A 23071-nucleotide genomic window follows, 5' to 3' on the forward strand; every position below is an offset into this window, starting at 1 on the left:
TGTCGTCCAAACAAAATTTGGCATTGTAACCTTAAAGATATTTGAAGGTTCAATTTAGTGAACAAGCAAACCGACGAATTTGTATTTGTGCCATTTTCAGTTTTCTCATTGGATTGGAGCTCCAGCCCAATCCCTAGTACGAACATCCAAACAACGAAACTATTATGTGGACGACTTTAGCCGTGTTTGGAGTCCCTCTGCTCCAGACTCAGCTCGTGGAGTTGGCGGAGCTGCAGGCTAAAATAGTGAAGCTGGAAAATAGGTGCTTTGCAGATCCTATAATTCCACGGAGCTGGTGGATAGCCGAACAGGGACGATAGAGGATTGAATGGTGATAGTCAGTTTTCCTCTATGCATAGACGTTTTTTTTTTAACCTATGCATGGACGGCTTGATGCGCTGTATCGTGCACAAATCGTTCAGATTCTACCGTGTGTGTAGCAGCGTTCTCCAAACAAAGCGCTAGAGTTGTTGTAACTTTGAACATCCAGGCCGGGTCTCCGTACAGATTGAGCAGATGAGCGTTCATTTCGAAATGCGACCGTTCGTGGTCCACCAATAACTTCCCGCTCAAAAACCCCAAATACCCCAACTCCTACCACAATCCCCGCTCCTCCCAGATCCCATGGAAGCGCTACCCACCTGCTCCAGAATCTTCTAGAACGTCTTCCTTCCTCCGTCGCCATGAACCGCTGCGAGCTCACCGACCCCCCCTTCCGCGACGTCTCCAACCTCGGCACCCCAAAACCTAACCCCAACTCTCCCTCCCCGCTCTTCTTCACCGCCTCCAAAACACCACTCCCTGTCCCCACCCCGACACCCCTGGTCCGCAGGAGGCCCCTCGCCGGCGCTGCGACCCCGACGCCCATCGGCCGCAGGAAGGCCCTCGCCGGCGCGGCGACCCCGACGCCCATCGGCCTCAGGAAGGCCCTCGCCGGCGCGGCGACCCCGACGCCCCTCGCCCGCCGCCTCCGCGCCCTCGAACTCGACCAGTCGCGCTCCGCCCGCCGCGCCGAGTCCGGCCGCGAGCGCGCACTCCGCGCCTTCGCCGCCTCCGCCTCGTCATGGCTCTCCCTCCTACTCCGCGACCCCTCCGCCTGCGGCTGCTCCCCCGCTGCAACCGCCACGGCCACACACGTCTCTGCTGCCGGCAAGCGCGACAGGCTCGACGGGGAGCGCGCGCGGGGCAGCAGCCCGAAGCGGCACCGCGGCAGGGACCGCTACGGGGAGAAGAGGAAGGCGATGACACCTGCCATGGTGGCCGTGTTAAGGGAGTCCCTGAGGGAGGTGTGCAGCTTGGAGGATGTGAAGCAGAGGATGGGCAAGTACATGAGCACGGAGGCGTGCGAGGAGGTGCTCGTCATGATGTGCCAAATTTGTAAGGTGAGGATTTTTCCAGGGCTTTTATTCTACTGTACGTACGAGTTAAGGGATTGGATCTTTTAGACTAAATGGTCCCTCCACCCCAATTTCAACATTCGTTCAACCATCGGCGTTTCAGGCGTATTGCTAGGCAAATAAAGTTAGCTGAATTACCTGGCGTGCCCCTCGCCCCCAGTTCATACACGGTTAGGCTGTACAGTTGGCCTGTTGGGGTTGATCTTAATTTAGTGGCATGGTAAGAGTTGCCATTTGCAGCACATAGGTGATAGTGGACAATGTGGAATCCTCTTTGAAAACAACATACAGGTAACAGAAAAATATTCGCGTGGGTTGGACATGTCATGCTGTATGTTGGGACTTGGGATGTTGCACATCTCTTTATTGTTGGTAATCTGACACTGTGATTTTGTATCTCTAAAATTTACTACAGCTAGAATATCTTAAACAGAGAATTTTTCAGCTGACTTCAGTCGGCAGCACCATTAATAAGATACTCTAAGCAGTAATGTTTCTTCTTTTGCAGAACATTGATGAGAGAAGGCTGAAGATGAGAGCCAATTGCCCAATTGTTACCGATCTTAGGCTGAAAGAGAACGCGACTAGAGTTTTCTTGTGTTACAATCCAGAGTGGCTCAGGATAGGCTTGCATATGGTCCTTGGGGGTGATTGCTTGCTACAGAGTGGATCGTGGAAACGGGAAAAGGAGGTTTCCTTTCTGAAACTTCTTCTGGAGAAGCAGTTGTTTGGTCAAAACGTGGCCCCAACAACTTTTGCTCACAATAAGGTTGTAGAAGGGCTCCACAGAACAGATTATACTGAAGCATTGGGCGACATTATACTGAAAAGAATGTTTCTGCTCGTCGCTGCTCTAGATAGGGCGAAAATGGAAAGAGCCCTACCTCTCAAATTTGGAATCGATAGCCTTGACGGTGGATCCCCTCCATTGTTTTGTCACCGAGCCAACATAAAATCTAGCCAGCAAATTATTCATCGTAAGTAGCAAATCCATCTAATTCTGGTTTATTTTATTTGTGAACTTGCATGTATTTTATTCAACAGACCGTGTCTTCTTTTACTTGTTCCTGAATTGTAGAGTCTTTGGCTGAGGCCATGCATGGAGAAGGTGATCTCCTGATGCATCTGTCAACCATGGGCTATAAACTGAATTATCAACAGGTATGGTGATAGCTAGGCGACCGTGCTCTAAAATTATGCAATAAATGATCCCAAAAGAACAATAACCATGCAACATATTGCTGTATTTTGACATTTTATATTTTGGCTATAAGTTTCCTTTGAATATTTGGTGAATTTCTCTAATTATGTTTCCTTACCAGCCTGCGCTGTCGGAGTATGATTTCACTATAGGAAACTTATTTGAAGATCTCCATGATGGCATAATTCTTTGTAGAGTTGTTCAGCTCCTGCTTTCTGATGCATCGATTATTTTGGTATGTACTTTACTTGCCCCACACTAGCCGGATGATTATTGTCATTGGATTTACAGAGACATCATGTTTTATTTCAGAAAGTGATTGCTCCATCAGATACACATAAAAAGAAATTGCACAATTGCACCACGGCTATCCAGTATATCAAGCAAGCTGGGGTTCCAATATCTGATGCAGATGGAGTCACAATTTCAGCAGAAGATATTGCTAATGGCGACAAGGAACTAATTCTTTCATTGCTATGGAATATGTTCATTCATATGCAGGTTAATCTAAATATTCAGTATCACGTTACCCCAGTCAAAGTTTTATAATGTTATAACACACCTTTCATTTGTATAAAGAATAAAGTTAATGGATTTATTCAATGTTCAGTTTTGTTTTCTCACTCACTTCATAGGCTGGCTTATACTTCATAGGCTGGCTTACAGTGGGGATATGTTGTACTTCTCAGCACTAAATTCTACCCCCAGTCTAAATAGTATCTGATGACTGTTCCTCTACTTGCCTAAGTCAGAAGGGTTGCAGCAGCGAATTTCTACTTAGTGAGAAACTGTATTCTTTAGGTTTTTGGTCCTTCTGTCTTACTATCAATTCTTGTCCAAGTTAATAAATTATGGCACAAACAGGGTATAATTTTTTCCATATGATGTCCTGCACTGTGTAGACTAACTTGTTGCACAATATAACTCGTAAGAAATAGTTATGTTGCAAATAGTGCATAAATTATCTCTAGCATGTCGTTCTTCAAATATATAACCTTGTGCTCTTGTGCAGTTACCCTTGCTAGTAAATAAAACTTCACTAGCTCGTGAACTATCCAGGTTAAATGCATCGGCGGTGGTAAGTTTCTTGTACCCAGAAGATCAAATTTAGCCACCCCCCTAATCTTTTGTACTCCACTTAGACATAAGTATTAAGTAGCACCCTGTTACACAAGATTGCAAGGCGCATTCCTGAAGTAAATTTATCATCACTGGACAGTGTTTTATTCTGGTTCTTGCTTCCATTAAACTACCACTGAATCATATGGCTACTTGTGTAATCGTTCTAAAAAAAGGTCTCTGTCTCTCACTAAACTATTGCCTGCAGTAACAAAATTATTCTTTACTCTGTTCCACTGCACTTCACATTGAAGTTTCAACACTAAACAGCCTGCGTTGCTGGCAAATATGGGACAAGACATATGTGCTTTGCAGTAACTATGTGTTATTTCTCAAGTAAAAGATCAGAATTCCATGATCAAGCAGCCGTATAAGTCTGCTTCTGTTTTTGTGATTTTAATAGGGAATACTATTAGTTTATTGTTTTTGTAAGGGGCTCTACTTCTTTAATGTCAGGAACAACCAATCTCTGTGACCAAGTCGCACATGGCCTTGCTTTACGATTGGATTCAGGTAGGTGTTGATTTTTCACTTCTTTATGTTTTCTACTTGTTCAAATGTATAAGTCTGGCAAATCACCATGATCAAGAGATATAGAGATCAGAGTGTGGCATTTGTAATGGTTTGTGCACATTTCATTTTAGAGTTTTGTACTATTTTTTTGAACGTTTTAGAGTTTTGTACTTTCATTACCACCAAATTATGTGTCCTCTTGAGCTTATTATTTCTTCAACCTGTACGGTGTTAAGTTTTAACCTTACAACATGTTTGGCTGTAAGGTACTCCCTCCGTTCCTAAATATTTGTCTTTCTAGAGATTTCAACAAGTGACTACATACGGAGCAAAATGAGTGAACCTACACTCTAAAATATGTCTATATACATCCGTATGTGGTAGTCCATTTGAAATCTCTAAAAAGACAAATATTTAGGAACGGAGGGAGTATTTGTTTGTGTAATTTCTACACATATTTTCCTTGGTTTTTTTTACAGGCGGTGTGTGCAAAATATGGCTTAAGTGTGGAAAGTTCTCAGATTGACAGGAAAGCACTGAAATACTTCATAAATCACTATCTGAACATTAGCATTCATAGGTGTCCCCTAAAGGTTGTCTTTAACTTCCATCAAAGTTTTTCCTCTTCATTGTTAGTTTCTTCCATCTTTTTTGTTCATTTTTTTTATCTTACGCGCTAATTTTCCTTTGTGTTGATTGTCAGGAGACATTTTCTGATTGTCGAAAGGAATTGTTCAGTTGCCATGAACAAGAGACTTCCACTGTTATCACCAGCTGTCCATCAAGCAAACTAGGAGAAGTTCTTGGAGACTTTCTTCAGGTGGTAGTATCTTATTTATTTGGATTTTAGGAGGTATATGTTTCTCATGCTTTTTCTGCAATGTGCAGGATTTTCCAGCTAGTGGCATCTTAGCCAATGATGTATTATTCGATGAAAAGGGTGCAATAATTTTGATTGCATTCCTTTGTTCACATCTGACTAATGATAAAAGATTGGTATCTTTCTTTCACATTTCTCCCCTTTCATTTCTGTTCAGCATGCATAAAATACCTTACTTGATTTGTATAGGAACAACTACGGAATTTGATCAGTACGAGATTGGACTGCCAAAGCCTGGAGAATAGAGTTTCTGCTAGGCTTAAATCTCCGGGAAAGAATGATGTGAAGTATCAATCCCCTCGGACAGATAACACAGATGATTCATGCACTAGCCAGGGTTTGTCCTTTATCGCTTCATCTGGTTGTCCTGTTTTTACATTGAACAAGATGAAAACTGCCACTTTTGAAGGCTCTGATGCCTATCTAGTGCTGTTCACAAATACTTTAATATGCATTAGCAATTATTTTCTGCTGCTAAAAAATACCTGTGAGGTTTCCATAGTTTGATGGTTTCTAGCTTTGTTGGCAACATAAGATTCTCTGCAAACTAGTGAATGACTGAATGTCATGTTACTATTTCTCCAGAGAAGGCTGCTACAATTATACAAGCTCAAATCAGACGGATAATTGCAAAGAACAGATATCATGAGCTTAGGAAGTCAATATCTATCCTGCAAGGTGCTATAAGAGCTTGGTCATCTGTTATCATGATAAGGAAATCATGCTGTCTAACTGCCGCCTTCTCTACCCACGTGCGAGCACATGGTACATTTCCCTTACTAATTGCTCCTTATTCATGCACTGAAATCGCACCATACTTGTTAATATCCAGCTGTCCATTTCTTTCCAGGCAGCTATAACAGATGGTTAATTTCCATATTAGAAAGGCATAGATTTGTGCGAATGAGAAGATCTGCCATTGTGATTCAGCAAGCTGTAAGGATTTGGATTGGGGAAAGAAAGAGATCTGAGAACATCGAGCCTTTTGAAAGCCATGGGTTCTTGGAAACTACAGCTTCGCCGAAAACTGATTGCATAGAAATGTGCGATGGTGAGCATGAAACAACACCTTGCAAGGATTTGGGTACATCGATAGCTTCTGCTGCCCCTCAATGCCTTGATGAGAGTAACCATATAGATACAGTCACTATTCTGCAGCTTCATGTCAAAAACAGCAACTATGTAACTTCTCCTAGTCCTCATCGGAGTATCATTAAGAGTGGCTCTGTAAATTCCGTCAGCCATCACCCATGTGAGATTGAGACTGCCAGCATAGCATCAGCCACTAAACTTGCGTGCGAGGATGATGTGGATAGTAGAAGCAATATATCTTGTGGAGCTTCATTCGAGCATGAACAGCCTGTATCTGCCCAGCTCGATTTCTCACTTCGCAAAGACATAGTGGCTGTTCAAAAGATACAGTTTGCATATAGAAGATTTGTACACAACAGATCTGAAAGAATATCTGCTGCAACCAAAATCCAGAGCCACTGGCGTGGTTTCACCATGCGGATGTGTTTCACAAAGCAAGTTGAAGCTATCATTGTAATCCAATCTGTAGCCAGACACAACTTGTGCAGCTGGGCCTTTCGGCGGTATCACAATGCTGCACTAGACATTCAGCGTATTGCCAGAGGATGTTTCGCTAGAAAGCGACTATTAGGTTAGTATTTATTCCTGCTTTTGGTGCATTCTTGTTGGCTACTAACCCACATTACTCATGCAGGTTCTTCACTGCAAACCTACACTAGCCTTGTTAGCCTTGACCAAAGTCAGCATAAAAAATCTCACCAGAGTACTGAACTCAAAATTGTGTTGTACTCAGCCTTAAGGCTACAAAGATGGTGGAGGAAGGTCCTATTGCACCAGTCTATCAGACTATCAGCTATCTCAATTCAATCCTCAGTTCGTGGTTGGTTGGCTCGGAAACAAGCCAAACGAATTACCTGCTGCATCCATGTCATTCAAGTATGTGTGCTATTTTTTGCTACTTTCTAGTTGGATTGTAACTGGAGGGAAGGTATATATGATCAGTCTATTTGCAGACATGGTGGAGAAATGTTATGTTTCTTGAATCAAGGAAAAGAGCTGTGACTACTATTCAATCCCATGTTCGTGGTTGGATAGCACGACAGTTTGCTATTAGAAAAAGGAAGTCTATAACTATTATTCAGGTCATGACCAACATCCAACCATATGATTTCTTACATGAGTACACTTCCTTTTCTTTGCAAAAACGATTCAAGTTTTTTCTTCATATGATATTCCAGTTTCTTCAAGAACTTGTGTCAGTGTGCAATGGTGCATTTTCTTTCATATAACATTCTACCACTTGAATTTTGCAGTCATTTGTCAAAGCACACCATGTGAGGAAAGCTTCAAAGCAAGAAATTGTTGACATAAGGTCTAGAATTCAGAAGGCTTCTGCACAAGTTGATGATGACATGCGCCTGATCAATAGACTAATTGCTGCGCTGTCACAAATCACTGGATGTAGAAGCATCAGCAGCATTCGACAAACTTGCACGACACTAAGTAAATATATATTCTTTAAGACTACCTTTTGGAGTATTTCTCTAGCCTGGTTTCATGTCAGTGTTGTTGTGTTCTTTGTTTCATATTGACTTCCTTGACATCCTTAGGACTGTACTGTTTTCTGATCCTTTACTGGGCACTTGCTTCTGGAGTCCTGCGGTTTACTATATCTGTACCGTTTCTCCTCCAGGTATTGCTACAGAGCTTTCTGAGAAGTGTTGTGCGACACTTGTTGATGCCGGTGCTGTAGACATTCTGCTGAAGCAAATCCCTCAACTTAACCGTGGGATCCCTGACCAGGAAGTCTTGAAGCAAGTACTCTATACACTGCGGAACATTGCACGATTCCCAAATGTTCGACCGGTGTTAGCTAACAATCCACAATTGGTTAACACTATTTTCCAGGAGCTGCTGCGGTAATTTCTCTCAGTATTGAGTTCATTTTTTGACTACTCTTAACTCCTAAGTATCATTTTGGTCTTCCTGGTAGTTAATTGCTTGCTCATTCACATGACATGATTACACAATAAGGACCGTGCCAGCGCATTTTTTACATACTCAAAACAGAGGCTCCACTGAAGCTAGTGTTCCATTATAAATGTTCCCTATGTTTAAGTAGTTTGTCCCTGCAGCCTCTGTTTTCTGATCCTTCTGTTAGAGTTATAATATAAGTCATGTACCCCTTTGTATTTATCCCGTTGTATAAGGGGTTTTCTGCATATGTTCCACACCTGTACATGTATATATATCGGCCTATGGCCTCATGGGAATACAAGTTGTTTATTCCTAACATGGTATTAGAGCTCTAGGTTTTTCTTTCGCACGTCGCAACTCGTGCTCAGATCCAATCGCGCCGCCGTGTTTTCCTTTTCCCGGCTGTGCTGCTCCATGTCGTCTGCTACTCCTACCACAGGCGCCTCTTCTCCCACCCACCCCGTCTCGTCCAATCCCGGCGGTGTCCTTGTCAACCTCGTGTTCGCGGGTGTCTCGATTTGGAGGCCTCGCACCGTGCGTCTTTTTCTCCCGCAGCAGGTGCACGCCCTGGCCAGGGGGTTGTCTGCATCCGCCACTGCAGGCCAGCAGCCGATCTCTGCCGCCGACCGCTGGATTCCGCCATCTCCAGTGCCTGGACGAAGCTGCCCACCCATCTCGTCCGCTTCGCGATCTGAGGTTCCCGCCCCCAGCTGCCTTCTCGCTGGGTTTCGCCGGCTTCCCGTGCCAGATCCCGCTCCCAGCCGCCGTCCTCGTCCGGCTTTCTGCTGATTTCGGATCTTTGCTAAAAAAAAAATGTCTGCTGCATCGGGCTATGTTGCTGTCCCTCGCTGTCCGGTGATCTTCGATGGTACCAACTACACCGAGTTCGCTGGCTTCATGCGCATTCACATGCGTGGCATTCGTCTCTGGGGTGTTCTTTCTGGCGAGGTCTGCTGTCCGCCACGTCCGGTCCCTCCGGTGGCCCCTACTTCGCCGACTCCACTGGTTCTTCCTACGGACGCTACTCAGGCCGCCAAGGATGCGGCTAAGCTTGCTGATGAGACTGCTGATCGTGCTTATGATGAGAGGGTTTTGGCTTATGAGGAGGCTCTTCAGACGTATCATGGTGCTTTGTCTGTTTACACCCAGTGGCTTGATGATGATGCTCGTGTTGCAGCTGTTCTCACTGCTAGTGTTCTGCCTCAGTTTGCTTCTGAGTTTCTGGGTCTTCCTACTGTCTTTCAGATGTGGACCTGCCTTCGTCAGCGCTATGAGCCCTCTGGTGATGCCTTATACCTTTCTGTGGTTCGTCAGGAGCATGCTCTTCAGCAGGGTGACTCTACTGTTGATGACTTTTATGCACAGAGTTTTGCTATCTGGCGCCAGCTTGATTCTCTCCGCAGTGCTGGTTGTCGTACTTGCCCCTGCTGCCAGGCTGTCCAGGCCAACTTGGAGTTTCATCGCGTCTACGAGTTCCTGTCTCGGCTCCGTAAGGAGTTTGAGCCCCGGCGTGCTCAGTTGTTTGCTCGTGGCCGTATTTCTCTCATGGAGGCGCTTTTAGAGATTCGTGCTGAGGAGACTCGCTTACGTGGTGCTGGTTTGCTGGAGGTTCCCTCTGTGCTCGCTACTCGGGCTTCTTCCACTCCACCTGCTGCACCGCCCCATTCTCGCTCGAGTGCTCCGCCGCTCTTGCCCACTCCTTCTGGAGGCTCAGGTCGCTCCCGTTCACATTGTGACTACTGCAACAATGATGGTCATATTGAGTCCCAGTGCTACACGAAGCGGAAACACCTGCGCAAGGCGCGATCATCCTCCTCAGGGACTTCGTCATCTCCCTCGACAGCTTCCGCCATTGCTTTGACTGAGCAGGATATTCTGAGACTTAAGCGTCTGCTCGCGGCTTCAGGTTCTTCCTCGACGGGTACTGCTGGTTCTGTGACTGATGCTTCCCGCACTGAGCACCTGCCCTCTACACAGTCAGGTACATCCCCATGGGTTCTGGACTCTGGAGCTTCTTTTCATATGTCTTCTCATTCTTCCGCTTTGTCCTCTCTTCGATCGCTGGATTCTCCTGTTCATGTCTTCACTGCTGATGGTACTCCACTTTCTGTTGCTAGTAGAGGCCATCTTTCCACTCCTTATTCTGTTCCTGATGTTGCTCATGTTCCTCGACTTACCATGAATCTGTTTTCTGCCGGTCAACTTACTGATTCTGGTTGTCGTGTCATCCTTGATGTTGACTCTTGTTCTGTCCAGGATCGTCGCACGCACACTCTGGTTGGGGCTGGCCCTCGCCGCCGTGATTCTCAGGGTCTTTGGGAGTTGGACTGGCTTCATGTTCCTTCCGCTGCCACCACCATCGCGAGTCCCTCCGCTGCTGTCGCCTTTGTTACTGGTTCCTTCAAGCAGTGGCATCATCGACTTGGTCATCTGTGTGGTTCTCGGTTATCGTCTTTAGTTCGTCGAGGTCTTCTGGGGTCTGTCTCAGGAGATGTCTCTTTAGAGTGTCAGGGTTGTCGTCTTGGCAAACAGATTCAGTTACCATATTCACATAGTGAGTCAGTGTCTAAGCGTCCTTTTGATTTAGTCCATTCTGATGTATGGGGTCCGGCTCCTTTCGCTTCGAAAGGTGGTCATAAATACTATATTATTTTCATCGATGATTTTTCTCGTTACACATGGCTTTATTTCATGACTTCTCGTAGTGAGGTATTGTCTATTTATAAGCGTTTTGCTGCCATGGTTCATACTCAGTTCTCTTCACCCATTCGTGTTTTTCGTGCTGACTCCGCTGGCGAGTATATCTCTAAGATGTTGCGTGGTGTCCTTGCTGAGCAGGGTACTCTTGCCCAGTTCTCTTGTCCTGGTGCTCATGCTCAGAATGGCGTGTCTGAGCGCAAGCATCGTCACCTTCTTGAGACGGCTCGTGCGATGATGATCGCCGCCTCTCTTCCCCCTCATTTTTGGGCCGAGGCTATCTCCACTTCCGCCTATCTCATCAACCTTCAGCCGTCCGCTGCTTTGCAGGGTGGTGTTCCTTTTGAGCGTCTTTTTTATCGTTCTCCCGATTATTCGATGCTTCGCCTGTTTGGTTGTGTTTGCTATGTTCTTCTTGCCCCTCGCGAACGCACCAAACTGACCGCTCAGTCTGTTGAGTGTCTTCTTAGGCTACAGTGATGAACATAAGGGCTATCGTTGTTGGGATCTTATCGGTCGTCGGATGCGTATCTCTCGAGACGTGACTTTTGATGAGTCTCGTCCTTTCTACCCACGCCCATCTTCCTCGATTTTTTCCGTGGAGGATATCTCTTTCCTCACTTTTCCTGACTCACCTATCACCCCCGTCGCGCCTCTGCCTATTCGTTCCACTCCCTCTGCTTCTCCACCCCTCATCGATTTACAGCCACCATCTTCCCCGGTCTCCTCACCTAGCATGTCACCGGATTCTACACCTTCATCTCCGGTGACTTCTTCGTCGCCACCCCCCGATTCTACCTTGGCGATTCCTCCTTCTATTGTTCCCTCTTTTCCTCAGCATTACACTCGTCGTTCACGACCTGTGGATGCTTCCTTGGATGAGTCGTCCTCTTCCTCTCAGCCTACTTATGGCTTGCGTTCTCGTCCTCGTCCGCCTGTTGATCGCTTTGGATTTCCCACCGCTGGTGCTGCTGTTCTTGAGCCGACTTCTGACCGTCAGGCTGTTGTTCATCCTGAATGGCAGTTTGCGATGGCAGAGGAGATTGCTGCTCTTGAACGCACTGGTACCTGGGATCTTGTTTCTCTTCCTCCCGGAGTCCGTCCCATCACTTCTAAGTGGGTCTACAAGGTTAAGACTCGCTCCGATGGTTCTCTTGAGCGTCACAAAGCTCGTCTTGTGGCTCGTGGTTTTCAGCAGGAGCATGGTTGTGATTATGACGAGACTTTTGCTCCTGTGGCCCATATGACCACTATTCGTACACTTCTTGCCGTTGCCTCTGCACGCCACTGGTCTATATCTCAGCTTGATGTTAAGAATGCCTTTCTTAATGGTGAGCTGCGTGAGGAGGTGTACATGCAGCCACCCCCTGGGTATTCTGTTCCTGATGGCATGGTATGTCGTCTTCGTCGCTCTCTCTATGGCCTTAAGCAAGCCCCTCGCGCCTGGTTTGAGCGTTTTGCCTCTGTGGTCACTACTGCTGGTTTTTCAGCAAGTGCTCATGATCCAGCCTTGTTTATTCACCTTTCTCCTCGTGGTCGGACTCTTCTTCTTCTCTATGTTGATGACATGGTCATCACTGGGGATGACCCCGAGTATATTGCCTTTGTAAAGGCCCGTCTTAATGAGCAGTTTCTTATATCTGATCTTGGACCTCTTCGCTACTTTCTTGGGATTGAAGTCTCTTCTACTTCTGATGGCTTTTTTTTATCCCAGGAAAAGTATATCCAGGATCTTCTTGCTCGTGCTGCTCTTACTGACGAGCGCATTGTTGAGACTCCTATGGAGCTCAATGTTCACCTCCGTGCTACTGATGGTGATCCTCTCCCTGACCCGACGCGTTATCGTCATCTTGTTGGCAGTCTTGTCTATCTAGCTGTCACTCGTCCGGACATCTCTTATCCGGTTCATATTCTGAGTCAGTTTGCCTCTGCTCCCACATCGGTTCACTATAGTCATCTCCTTCGTGTTCTCCAATATCTTCGGGGCACGATCTCTCACCGTCTATTCTTTCCTAGCTCCAGTTCTTTACAGCTTCAGGCCTATTCGGATGCTACGTGGGCTAGTGATCCTTCTGATCGCCGTTCACTTTCTGCTTACTGTGTTTTTCTTGGTGGTTCTCTCATTGCCTGGAAGACGAAGAAACAGATTGCAGTTTCCCGTTCGAGTGCTGAGGCTGAGTTGCGAGCCATGGCTCTTTTGACGGCAGAGGTGACTTGGTTACGGTGGTTACTTCAGGATTTTGGTGTTTCTGTCACTACACCGACTCTGCTCTTATCTGACAGTACAGGTGCTATTAGCATTGCGCGCGATCCTGTGAAGCATGAGCTCACCAAGCATATTGGTGTTGATGCTTTCTATGTGCGCGCTGCTGTGCAGGATCAGGTTATTGCTCTTCAGTATGTGCCTTCCGAGTTACAGTCGGCAGATTTCCTGACGAAGGCCCAGACTCGAGCACAACATGGCTTTTATCTCTCCAAACTCAGTGTTGTTCATCCACCATGAGTTTGAGGGGGAGTGTTAGAGTTATAATATAAGTCATGTACCCCTTTGTATTTATCCCGTTGTATAAGGGGTTTCCTGCATATGTTCCACACCTGTACATGTATATATATCGGCCTATGGCCTCATGGGAATACAAGTTGCTTATTCCTAACACCTTCAACCTGCGGGATTGAGAACTCGTACAGTTTTGAAATTTGAACTTGAGTCGTCCTTTTGTTCTGATTCGTGAGCCTGTAATTCCTGAGATGATATGTTCTCTGTCGTTGCCCTCAGGAACAAAACAGACATGTTTTTCATCGCATGTGAAATTTTGAAGAAGCTGTGCGAGTCGGAAGAAGGGCGCGGATTCGCCGGGGCCCTGGGGCACCACATAAGAAGGCTGGCCAGTATGGTGCAAGGCCTTGAGAAGAAGGTGGAGCTCGACAAGAGGTAAAGAGAGAACAGTAACATTCTTGGAAAAGTACTAGTGAAACAGAGTATAGCTAACTGGACCAGACTGTTTTTTGATTCACTGGCTTGACTAACGGCTTGGCTTGTCTTGTCTCTGCAAGAAATGGTCACACCGAAGCTCGTAAGGAGGACAATTTGCGGCGGCTCGGGGAGGCGGCGGCCCTCTACCATCTTCTCACCAATAAATAATGGCATACGATGTGGTTTGTAGCCCTTGGTTTCTGGAACCGGAGGTGATTGTAGTCCAAAGGTAGATCCTGTGGACAGACGTGATGGAACTTACTGTGTGCGCGTCAGTCGTGGTAGTAAACAGTCGGGGTTGTGGAACGGAGCATCAGCTTGATGTATGTGACAATGGTTCTATTTTCTTGACATTTTCTTCGTTGTGTTGCGTTTATCCTGTTACGACCATTGATCCGAGGCAGAAGTGAGAAACCGACTTGCGATTTCAATGTATGCTATTCTGGCATGAAAGCTTGACAAGATCTTATGGCTCTTGGGTGCTAGCACACCCTATATGCGCAAAATAATTTAGTACTTGCATAAAAGTCAAAAAAATCTGAAACTTTTTTGAAATCAAATATGATAAGTATTATACTTTTACTCCCTCCATTCCAATGAATAAGACATGTATGCACCTGAAAAATTAACTTTGACCATAAATTATATGTGATAAAAATTATGCCGTTGAATTTGTATTTAATAGAAGTTTTCAGTGGTATAGTTTTTAAGCCATAAAAATATATATTATAGATTTAGTTTATGGTCGAAGCTGGATTTTGGGAAACATGCATGCCTTATATAAAGCTGGATTTTGGGAAACATGCATGCCTTATTGGAATGGAGAGAGTATAGTGTTTTGATTTATTTATTTTCGCCTGGAATACCATGGAAGTCATTCCTTGACGAATCTTTTTATACAAGTACAATACCATATTAGATTCCAAAAAAAATATGGATATTTTACAATTACTAAATTATTTTTTGCATATAGGATTTGCTGGCACCCATGGTATTTCTCAGTGAAGCACGGCCTAGTTTGATCAATCTATATCGTTTTACCTTACTTGCACCTGTTTCAGCAAATTTCAATCATTTCATTAACAAATAAGAATAGACCTTATGAGCTCAGTCATCAAATGCCAACTACTGAATTAGAATATCAAACAATTGTATCTGCCCGATACAGGGGCAATTCTGGCCCAAAAACGTTGCCAGTAAACATTACATTTTGGGTCGATATCAATAATATACATACATAACAGCACAATGATCAATTGTACATATACACCATCTAGCGCTCTAGCTAGGCCCTACTTCATAACCTAATACTTCACCCTTCTTATCAACCACTGCCATCAGCTAGACAATCAACAACGTTCCTCGGGGGGGGTGGAGGCTTTCAACAATACAAGAGAAAAATTAGACTGGTAAGGTCAGTCTGCCATTCATTTGCATCAGCTGGATTCCAGATTGAATGGCTGCAGCAGTTGAGCAGACTTTCGCCTTCGCTTTCCTTCAGGAGTCAATCTGACTGCTGCCTTAACTGAAACCTTGCCATTTTTAGGTGGCTGCTTCTTAGACGAATTTGGTTGTACCCGAGAGGGCTCGCCCTCTTCACCACAACTTCTTTGAGGGGACTTGACTCTCTTGCGTGCAAAACGTGCCTCCATCTCTGGTCTACGGTTGGGACCAATCAGCTTTACATGGAATGGATTGACAGCTGTGTAGCAAACCAAGTCATTTGTAGCTTGTCCTTTGTCCAGATCAACACTTCTTCCGTTCACCTAAAATAAGAGTGAAGCTCAGGGTCGTCTGGTGCCGCGTCAAAAAGCAACCGCAAAGATAAAGGGAGTTACCAGCTGGAGAAGGGCACAGAATGTTCTTGCAACCTCATACTTTGGTTTGCTGCTAACAATCTCACTGAATGATGCAATCCCTGTATCAGTTCTTGACGAGAGTGTGTCAAGGATCTGTTCTCCATATAAACCGATATCAAAGGGTGGATTTCTATCCTGAAAAGGCATGAATTGTAGCACTCGTGAGTGTGAAGCAAGTTCATATGTGCAGAACAGTTAGCAGATCAATCATGCAACCAGACCTGCTCTTCCAAGGCAAGCTCTATTCGCTCTTTCCATGTTGAAACTCGTGCATCCAGCTCGGTTTGTTGTTCAGCCTCAGCTATGCTAGCAAGGAGAGCATCCTGTGAGAGTTATCCATGTTAGTATTGGAAGTTGAACAGCTAACATAAAATTCAAAACACAATCCAAAAGTAGTTAGCGATCAATCGGAATTCTGTTTCTCAAAACCAATATTTTGAAAAGTATTGTGCTTTGACGACATCTGCCAAGAAAAGTGTGGAAATGCCATGTGGTATCAGAAACCAGAAACCAGACAACCCATAGGACACAATGCCCTGGCTGAACAAACAGTGCCCTAAATGCCATGTGGTATAGTATAAAAGAAACATCTGAGATAATAGGAATATCTAAATGCCATTTGGTCTCATCGGATACAACAAGCACTTAAGTCATGTCAGAGTGATGAAATACTGATGTATCAGAACAAAACAGTCATCACAAGAGCTAAATTTAGCAATTCATTGAATCTGTGACGGATCAACATGTAGCTGGCTTCAAGCATACCACATCTATTTGAGAAGACAAAAATGGCATGCCTTAACACCCGAATATATGAGAAGCGAAGACACATGAAGTAAATGCAAGACAGCAATGTAGCATTTTCGTTGAACAAGTTTAGCACCAGCATAGCAGCAAATTTCTGAATGGAATTTGTGTTAATCATGTTATTCTTTCAGACACATCATTCAAGAATATTAGCTATAAACTCCAATTATCATCAAACAAGATAAAGTTACAAAGAAAAGAACAAAATGGTTAGATGATATGTTAGCTAACCCCTATAACATGCTATTCCGAACAGCTTGACACTAGTGAACCTGGACATCTCATATATTTTGGCAACTTACATGGCGCAAGTTGCTTGCAAATAAAAATAGAGGAAAGTTCATGCATCTACGCAAAATTTGAAAGGGAATGGAGCTATTAGTGGTCCGTATGACTTACCAGATGTGATCGACACAAATCATCAAGGCTTTTATGTCCATCCATGCTGTCCTGTGTAACTCGAACCACTTCATCATCGATCTAAACAGACGTATAGTAAGCAGATGTCAGCCAATTGTTAGGTCAGTGAAGACAGCGATTAACTAATAGAAAGCTAAAGAAAATCAACCTTATCCGAGTAACTTGGCATGTCATCATCAATATCCATGTCAACATATGGATCATTCGGGGTGTCTGGCCCATCAATATCATCAAAATTATTGGTCTGTTTGTCATCCTTCAAATCTCCAGATGTATGGCAATTTACTTCACCAGTTTCAAATGACTCTCTAAGCTGCAGCATGAATGGGTTGCAACAAGTTACTACATGAACATATCTGACATACCTAATCAAAATAGCACATTTTTGTAACAATGCTGAGCACCTTTTCATAAAGAGGAACTGACTGGGAGACATCAGGTTTTTCCTGCTGAGACATTTGTACTTCAAAATATTTTGTTAGTTCAGGACTAACAACACCATCCATTTTTGCCACAGGAAATATAGATGCAAGGGTTTTCTTCTTTGGAGCGCCAATAACTTGCCTTGAAAAAGCTTTTACTGTTCCAAACAGATCAAGAAAGAAGGTTCAATATATAGTTAGTGGAGATAATATACAAGGAAATAAAACATCCTTGTAGGGGAAACGACAGTTTCGAATACCTCTCTTGTAAGGCTTGATCTTTAGGTTGCTAGGTTCATGCGGATCCAAAGATTTATATGGATCCTCATCATCAGAATCATCCCCGAGATCTGGGCACCCAGGGTCTTCATCATCTGGTGGGGGCATGATGATAGGAGAATTGTGGTCAACAGGATGATGAGGCCAGCTATCTTCTTGACTTTGATCTGCTATCATTTCACGAGATTGCTCGCTGTCCTGAGTTGGATCTATATTTTCATCTCGGGCTTTCCCTGGAGTTCGTCTACGAGCAGTACCCCCTGATCTTACATTTGGGGAAGTGAAGACATTGTTTCGGGCTTTCCCAGGAGTTCGTCTATGAGCCAAAATATCTTCTTTGCAGGATTTTTTTCCTTGCAAAAATTCAAAAACAGCTGGTGCGTCACATGGATCCAGCAGGAGGAAATCTCCGTAGAAACCACATGTTGCTAACTGCAATAAAGAAACAACTAGACTAGTTTAGTACGGCAGTACATGCTACCAGTCTCAGTTGCAATTAAAGAAATGCAGGATTACCAAATATGAATCCAGCTCGCTTGCTTCGCTATCGACACAGTCTCCTTCGAACACTAGAAGATTTGCTGGTGGCCTCACAATTTTTCTTCGCATATCATCATGGTCAAGGTTGTTATCCAAAGTGGTCCTTGTTTCCGCTGGCAATTTAGAAGGGGCGATATGCTTAGTTTCATGTCATTTAAAGTAAACATATGACTGGTAGAACCGCAGAATGTCCACTTACCTGGGACATCATCTAAACCCATAAACATATCATCTTCTTTGTTGGCAGTAGTGCTAGGACCATTTTCGTTAGCTTCAGTAGATCCCTTTTCTTGTTGATCTTGCCTGGTATAGTTCAAATGTTAGACTATTCGCAAAAAATGCACTAGGGTGGTCAAAGAGGAATTTGCAGGCCCATAATTTGGCAATCGTCCAAACAAGGGTCGATGTTTCAGACACAAACCAGATATATAAGAGATAATCTGAAAGCACAAACTCTACTAGGGTTTATATCTAGCAGACACCAATAGTTGCTTCTGCACTGTTAATTTCGACATAGTTAATTAGTTTAGAAATTCTATAGCTCCCTAAATCAGGGCCCTTATTGTTAACCTGACATGTCATGCTCCGAAATAAGATGTGCAAGAAAGCTATAGTTGCCAGCAGATATGTCACTGTCTGGCAGTTTGAGGCCCATTTCATTTAAGATGTGCAACGTCCAAGTCTCAACAAGGTAGCATACAGATAATGCTAAGACAAAGCTGATATATCCTTACTTATTTTGCGAGAGAAATTCCAGCGCATGTAGCACCAATGAGTACAGGTACTCCACCTTGCGGCTGTAAACTTGAACTGAACCTTGGAGCAATAGCGCAGCTGCACATGAAGTGGCCACATATTACCAGCGCAGTAGAAGGGTTTACAAGAAGAAAGGAACTTTCTTTCAGTGCAAAATCTCTGATTTAATTAGCATGGGTCTCAAGAAGCCTTCGCAAAGAAGAAGAAGAAGAAGAAAAGGAGTTCCAGGTTTTGTAAGCACCTGGGGAAGAACCACAAAATCCACCGAAAAGAAGCTACTTCGTTAAAGCTTATTCGAGCAAAATAATAAAACCAACCAAAAAGCACACAAATTCCAACTATCAGTCTTTCTACCGTCCCAATTTTCAAACAAATCCTGGCACACTGCGCCACCCGTAAAAGAAAGACAACGCCTTCGCCGCAAGAAACACGGTTACCATCCACACAGCCGTACCTTCGGCGAAGTTGAAGCTGTGGGCCCCGTCTTCGGCGGAGATCTCGCCTGAGCAGATCTTGAGGAGGTACTCCTCGAGGCTCTTGGCGACGTCCACCTCCCAGTTCGACTCCGGGTCCCGGTTCGCCTGGAGTATCGGGAACCTCCCCCCGCTCGTGCTCCCCTCACCGCCGGCGCCGCCGCTGCCGTCCTCCATGACTCTCCCTCAGACAACGAAGCTACTGGGCGCGAAGAGGTATTCTTGCGGGATGGTTGCTCGGGATCCAATGGGCGTGGACCGCGGGCGGTGAGGGTGCTTGGAAGCGGGAAGGGAAAGGGGGGAGGAAGCAAGGGGCTAGGGTTGGAAGAGGATTGGGGAATTTTCGGATTTCGGAGGCCTCCCGCTCGATGGAATTTGTGACGGCGGGATCTGAGTTTCGGTGAAGGGCCGTTTCGCAGTTTTGGAAACAATCCAGTAGTGTGGGGATAAAGTGAACAGCCGATGTTTTGCGACAAAACCCCCTGGTTTTTGCACTATCGTGATGGCAACCCTATTCACTGTCGTTTAGAGTGTTACGCTCTTATATTACTTTACAGAGGGAGTATATAGTTCAAACATCCATCAAACACAATAAGCGTCGGGCAAGGAGCGCCCGCTCGCCTGATCCACGCGTCTATTTTTACTATGTCGAAGTTTATTGTATCAAACGGGCGAAGACATAAAAAGAGACGAGTGCTTCTCCCCTCGCACAGATTTTCTTCCTAGCTAGGGTTACCGCCGCCGCCCTCCCCAGCGCTCATGGCCTCTCCTTCTGCGTCCCCGGCTCCATCTCCTCCAGGCCCTGCCTGCACTCTGCCCATTTCTCCTCGTTGGCGCTGAACTAGCATTGGAGGAGCGGCGGCGGCCGGCGGTGGATGAGATCAGAGCGTCACGGGAGCGGACACGGCGGCCGTCACGGGCAGGGCAAGGCAAAGTCAGCGCGGCGGCTGGGCAATCTGGAGACTCGAGGGCGGTGGTGCCTGATATGGGTGGGCGCGACCTGCGCGAGTTGGATGCGAAGTGGTGGCGTTGACAAGGATGCCGTCACATATCGGCGATGTAGGTGCTCGAGGTGGAGCTTCTTCTCGGGACGCCATGGAGATCGTGAAGGTGTGCCCCCACTCCACCTCCCCCTGTCTGCGTTTGCTAGGAGCGAGTCCACTGCCCACGCCCGACCTCGCCGCCGGACCGCATCTTGGCGGAGGTCCCACTGTAGGCGTCCATCTCCTCTACCGACGCAGGGTACCATCACATACATCCCCACCCGAGAGCGCTCTAATCCGCTCGACGAAAATGCTCACCACAATTGCAGTTGCAGGCGCAAAAGCCACTATCCCATACCAAGGACGTATAGGCATGTTTTGGATTATGATCGTGAAAGGTAGACAATTATGGTCTGCAATATTTTTTTAACCAAAATACTGAACATGTTCTGATTTTACTTGGAGATTGATGTGGGCATTCATGTTATTGAAGAATTTTTTGGAAACGGAAAGCTGAAGGGCTGAATGTTTTTCCATTAACATTCTGCATGTGCTGCTATAGATTGGTCATTACAACTTGATGAAGGCCTCAACCATTGGATGCACAAAATTGTGGAGCTTAAGATTCGCCACCCTCGTTTCAATCCCAATGGTGAGCACTTTACTTTTGTTTCTCTACCTCAAGATGCAATAGTTCTTACTGTGCTGCTTGGATTGTTCCCTTATTGTGGTCAGTACTGTTACTATATTTTCTCATGCAGGAGTGTTTGTTTAACACGAATAAGCCTTTTAAGTTGTTATCTGGTAATATGGTGATAGGTTGGAAAGTTTGATCACTAAGGACTGGGGATTACTATCACGGGCTATTATTCCTCTTGCTGGTGCCTCCACTCAAAGTTGTACATCCATCAATCCATGCACAACCGTATATCTAAGTTTGCATGTTCATTCAAAAGACTGTGTTATTTTTTAATTTAGGGTTCAACCTTCCAATATACAGTTTTGGCTCGGTAATTTGAGCTTCTGTTGTGCAACCGGATCATGATAGTCATCTAGACCAGCAGCTGCATTTTATTTTATTATCTTTTTTAGAAACTGACACACTGCCTCTGTGGAGTAAACCGGTGGTCTAATTAAATGATAAATTGATTATAAAGATATTTTTTCTTTGACTGTTACATGAGAAAATGAATGAACATGTAATTGCTATCCAGATTAGTCAAGCCATCTTACAAATAACTGTTGGATACATTACTGATATTTTCGTGATGGGCGCCCATTTATGGTCCTTTTTTCCTTGTTCTTGTTGTACACACTATAGATCAGTTTCACGAATTTCTGATATGATCGCTTCAATGATGATTTCTGCACTGATGGTGCACTTGCCTTTGGAATTAAAGAAGATCAGCTTACTACAACACTGACCAGAGATCATAATTACTCTGCTCTACATCAGTATGAAGGGTGTTATATTGTCACTGTGCTTCACACTTCTCTTATCATGGTTTACAGATTTCAGAGCTAGCAATTATGCTAAAGGCAGATAAAGAGAAGGGGATTAGTGGAGTGCATTCTCATTTTCAGTACTGAGTTACCATGACCCTGTCGCTGGCTGGTACTACAGCAACATAGATGGTCAGTACTACATCTATGAGAATGGATATTATGTGTTATGGACTTCAGATGTGGTACTTACAAGTTCATTTGAATACTCAAAATTTCTCAATGTGTCATTGTCTAGTGTGATCTTACATCCATATCCATAGTCAAACAGGGCAAGGAGCCCAATGTACATCAGAACTGATGTTTCTGACAACAATATTATGAGATTTTTGCAATATTTGTAGGAACAAGGGATAAGTACTTATAGGTACACGACTACTGAGAGAAGGGTAGGCATACCTACAAAGTTACCTATTTCATTACCGTTATTTCATGTGTGCTAAAATACTTTTTCTGAACCAAGGGTAATAAGCAATTATTAAAGATTAAGTACTCCCTCCGATCTGTATTATTGACGCTCGAGCGTCAATAATACAGATCGGAGGGGATATAATATTTGGTGAAGCATGTTTTTCATTGATGGAAAAATATTGAGTAGTGATCTATTTCTTACAATAAATATTTGACTTCCCTATTAATTTTGTTTTATTGCCAAACTTGTTTAGGCAGAGGCCCTTGGTAAAAGCGACAAGGTATTATAGAACTTATACAGCCTGCTATCAACAAAAATGGTGTTGATTTGGATGGAATCAAACATGCCGAGACGTTTATATATTCTTAACCCCATTTGTAGAGCTATGCTAAAGTGTTAAAAAGGATACATATGGCATGTTCTACAATTAAAGATTTTTTGTCAAGCTTATCTTACCTATGAATGCCCTCGTAGAAAACATGCTAATATTTGCTCCATTGTCTGTCAGGAGGGCCACAAGCCTAGGATGATTTGTGAGAGCGACATTTACTCTCCATGCCACGAATGGTTGATTCTTTTAAGCAGGTTTGGGGACAGGAACATTAGCTACAGAACTATATTAAAATGGTAGCTTGTCGTACTTTACCTGCTGACTACTATGCTTCAGCATAACAGCTAGGCCTTGCATAAATACAACATATGCACCTTTGTATTTTTACAAATACAATGTGCTACTCTCGAACCAAAATGCTTTACGAAATCTATAGTAGTGCTTTTTTGCATTATAAGAGAGAACGGTATAAAACTGACCATTTCCAGTATTTTGG

At 44.5% G+C, this 23071-nt stretch overlaps 2 protein-coding genes across 4 annotated transcripts; one reads left to right on the forward strand and one right to left on the reverse strand.

Moving 5' to 3' along the window:
• Positions 1-570: 570 nt before the first annotated feature.
• On the forward strand, positions 571-14259 carry LOC109767065 (uncharacterized). Of its 3 annotated transcripts, none has more exons than XM_020325819.4 (19): positions 571-1382; positions 1906-2374; positions 2476-2558; positions 2720-2833; positions 2911-3099; positions 3611-3676; positions 4174-4230; positions 4710-4823; positions 4934-5050; positions 5119-5226; positions 5300-5447; positions 5696-5875; positions 5961-6773; positions 6837-7078; positions 7156-7284; positions 7456-7645; positions 7836-8061; positions 13593-13748; positions 13871-14259. In XM_020325819.4, the coding sequence occupies exons 1-19, from the start codon at positions 684-686 to the stop codon at positions 13956-13958; spliced, it is 4188 nt and encodes a 1395-aa protein (XP_020181408.1). In that variant the 5' UTR covers positions 571-683; the 3' UTR covers positions 13959-14259. The 3 variants fall into 3 exon arrangements, with proteins under 3 accessions (XP_020181408.1, XP_020181410.1, XP_020181409.1); XM_020325821.4 differs by having other exon boundaries at positions 580-1382; positions 6936-7078; XM_020325820.4 differs by having other exon boundaries at positions 582-1382; positions 4752-4823.
• Positions 14260-14897: 638 nt separating this feature from the next.
• Positions 14898-19810, reverse strand: LOC109767064 (condensin-2 complex subunit H2). The gene is made up of 11 exons (XM_020325817.4): positions 19328-19810; positions 18852-18951; positions 18317-18420; positions 18094-18230; positions 17559-18009; positions 17281-17456; positions 17025-17189; positions 16856-16936; positions 15871-15972; positions 15629-15784; positions 14898-15556 (listed from the first exon to the last, which is right to left on the reverse strand). The coding sequence occupies exons 1-11, from the start codon at positions 19521-19523 to the stop codon at positions 15227-15229; spliced, it is 1998 nt and encodes a 665-aa protein (XP_020181406.1). The 5' UTR covers positions 19524-19810; the 3' UTR covers positions 14898-15226.
• Positions 19811-23071: the final 3261 nt, after the last annotated feature.

The sequence above is a fragment of the Aegilops tauschii genome, chromosome 2, assembly GCF_002575655.3.
Source record: "Aegilops tauschii subsp. strangulata cultivar AL8/78 chromosome 2, Aet v6.0, whole genome shotgun sequence".
Taxonomy (NCBI): domain Eukaryota; kingdom Viridiplantae; phylum Streptophyta; class Magnoliopsida; order Poales; family Poaceae; genus Aegilops; species Aegilops tauschii.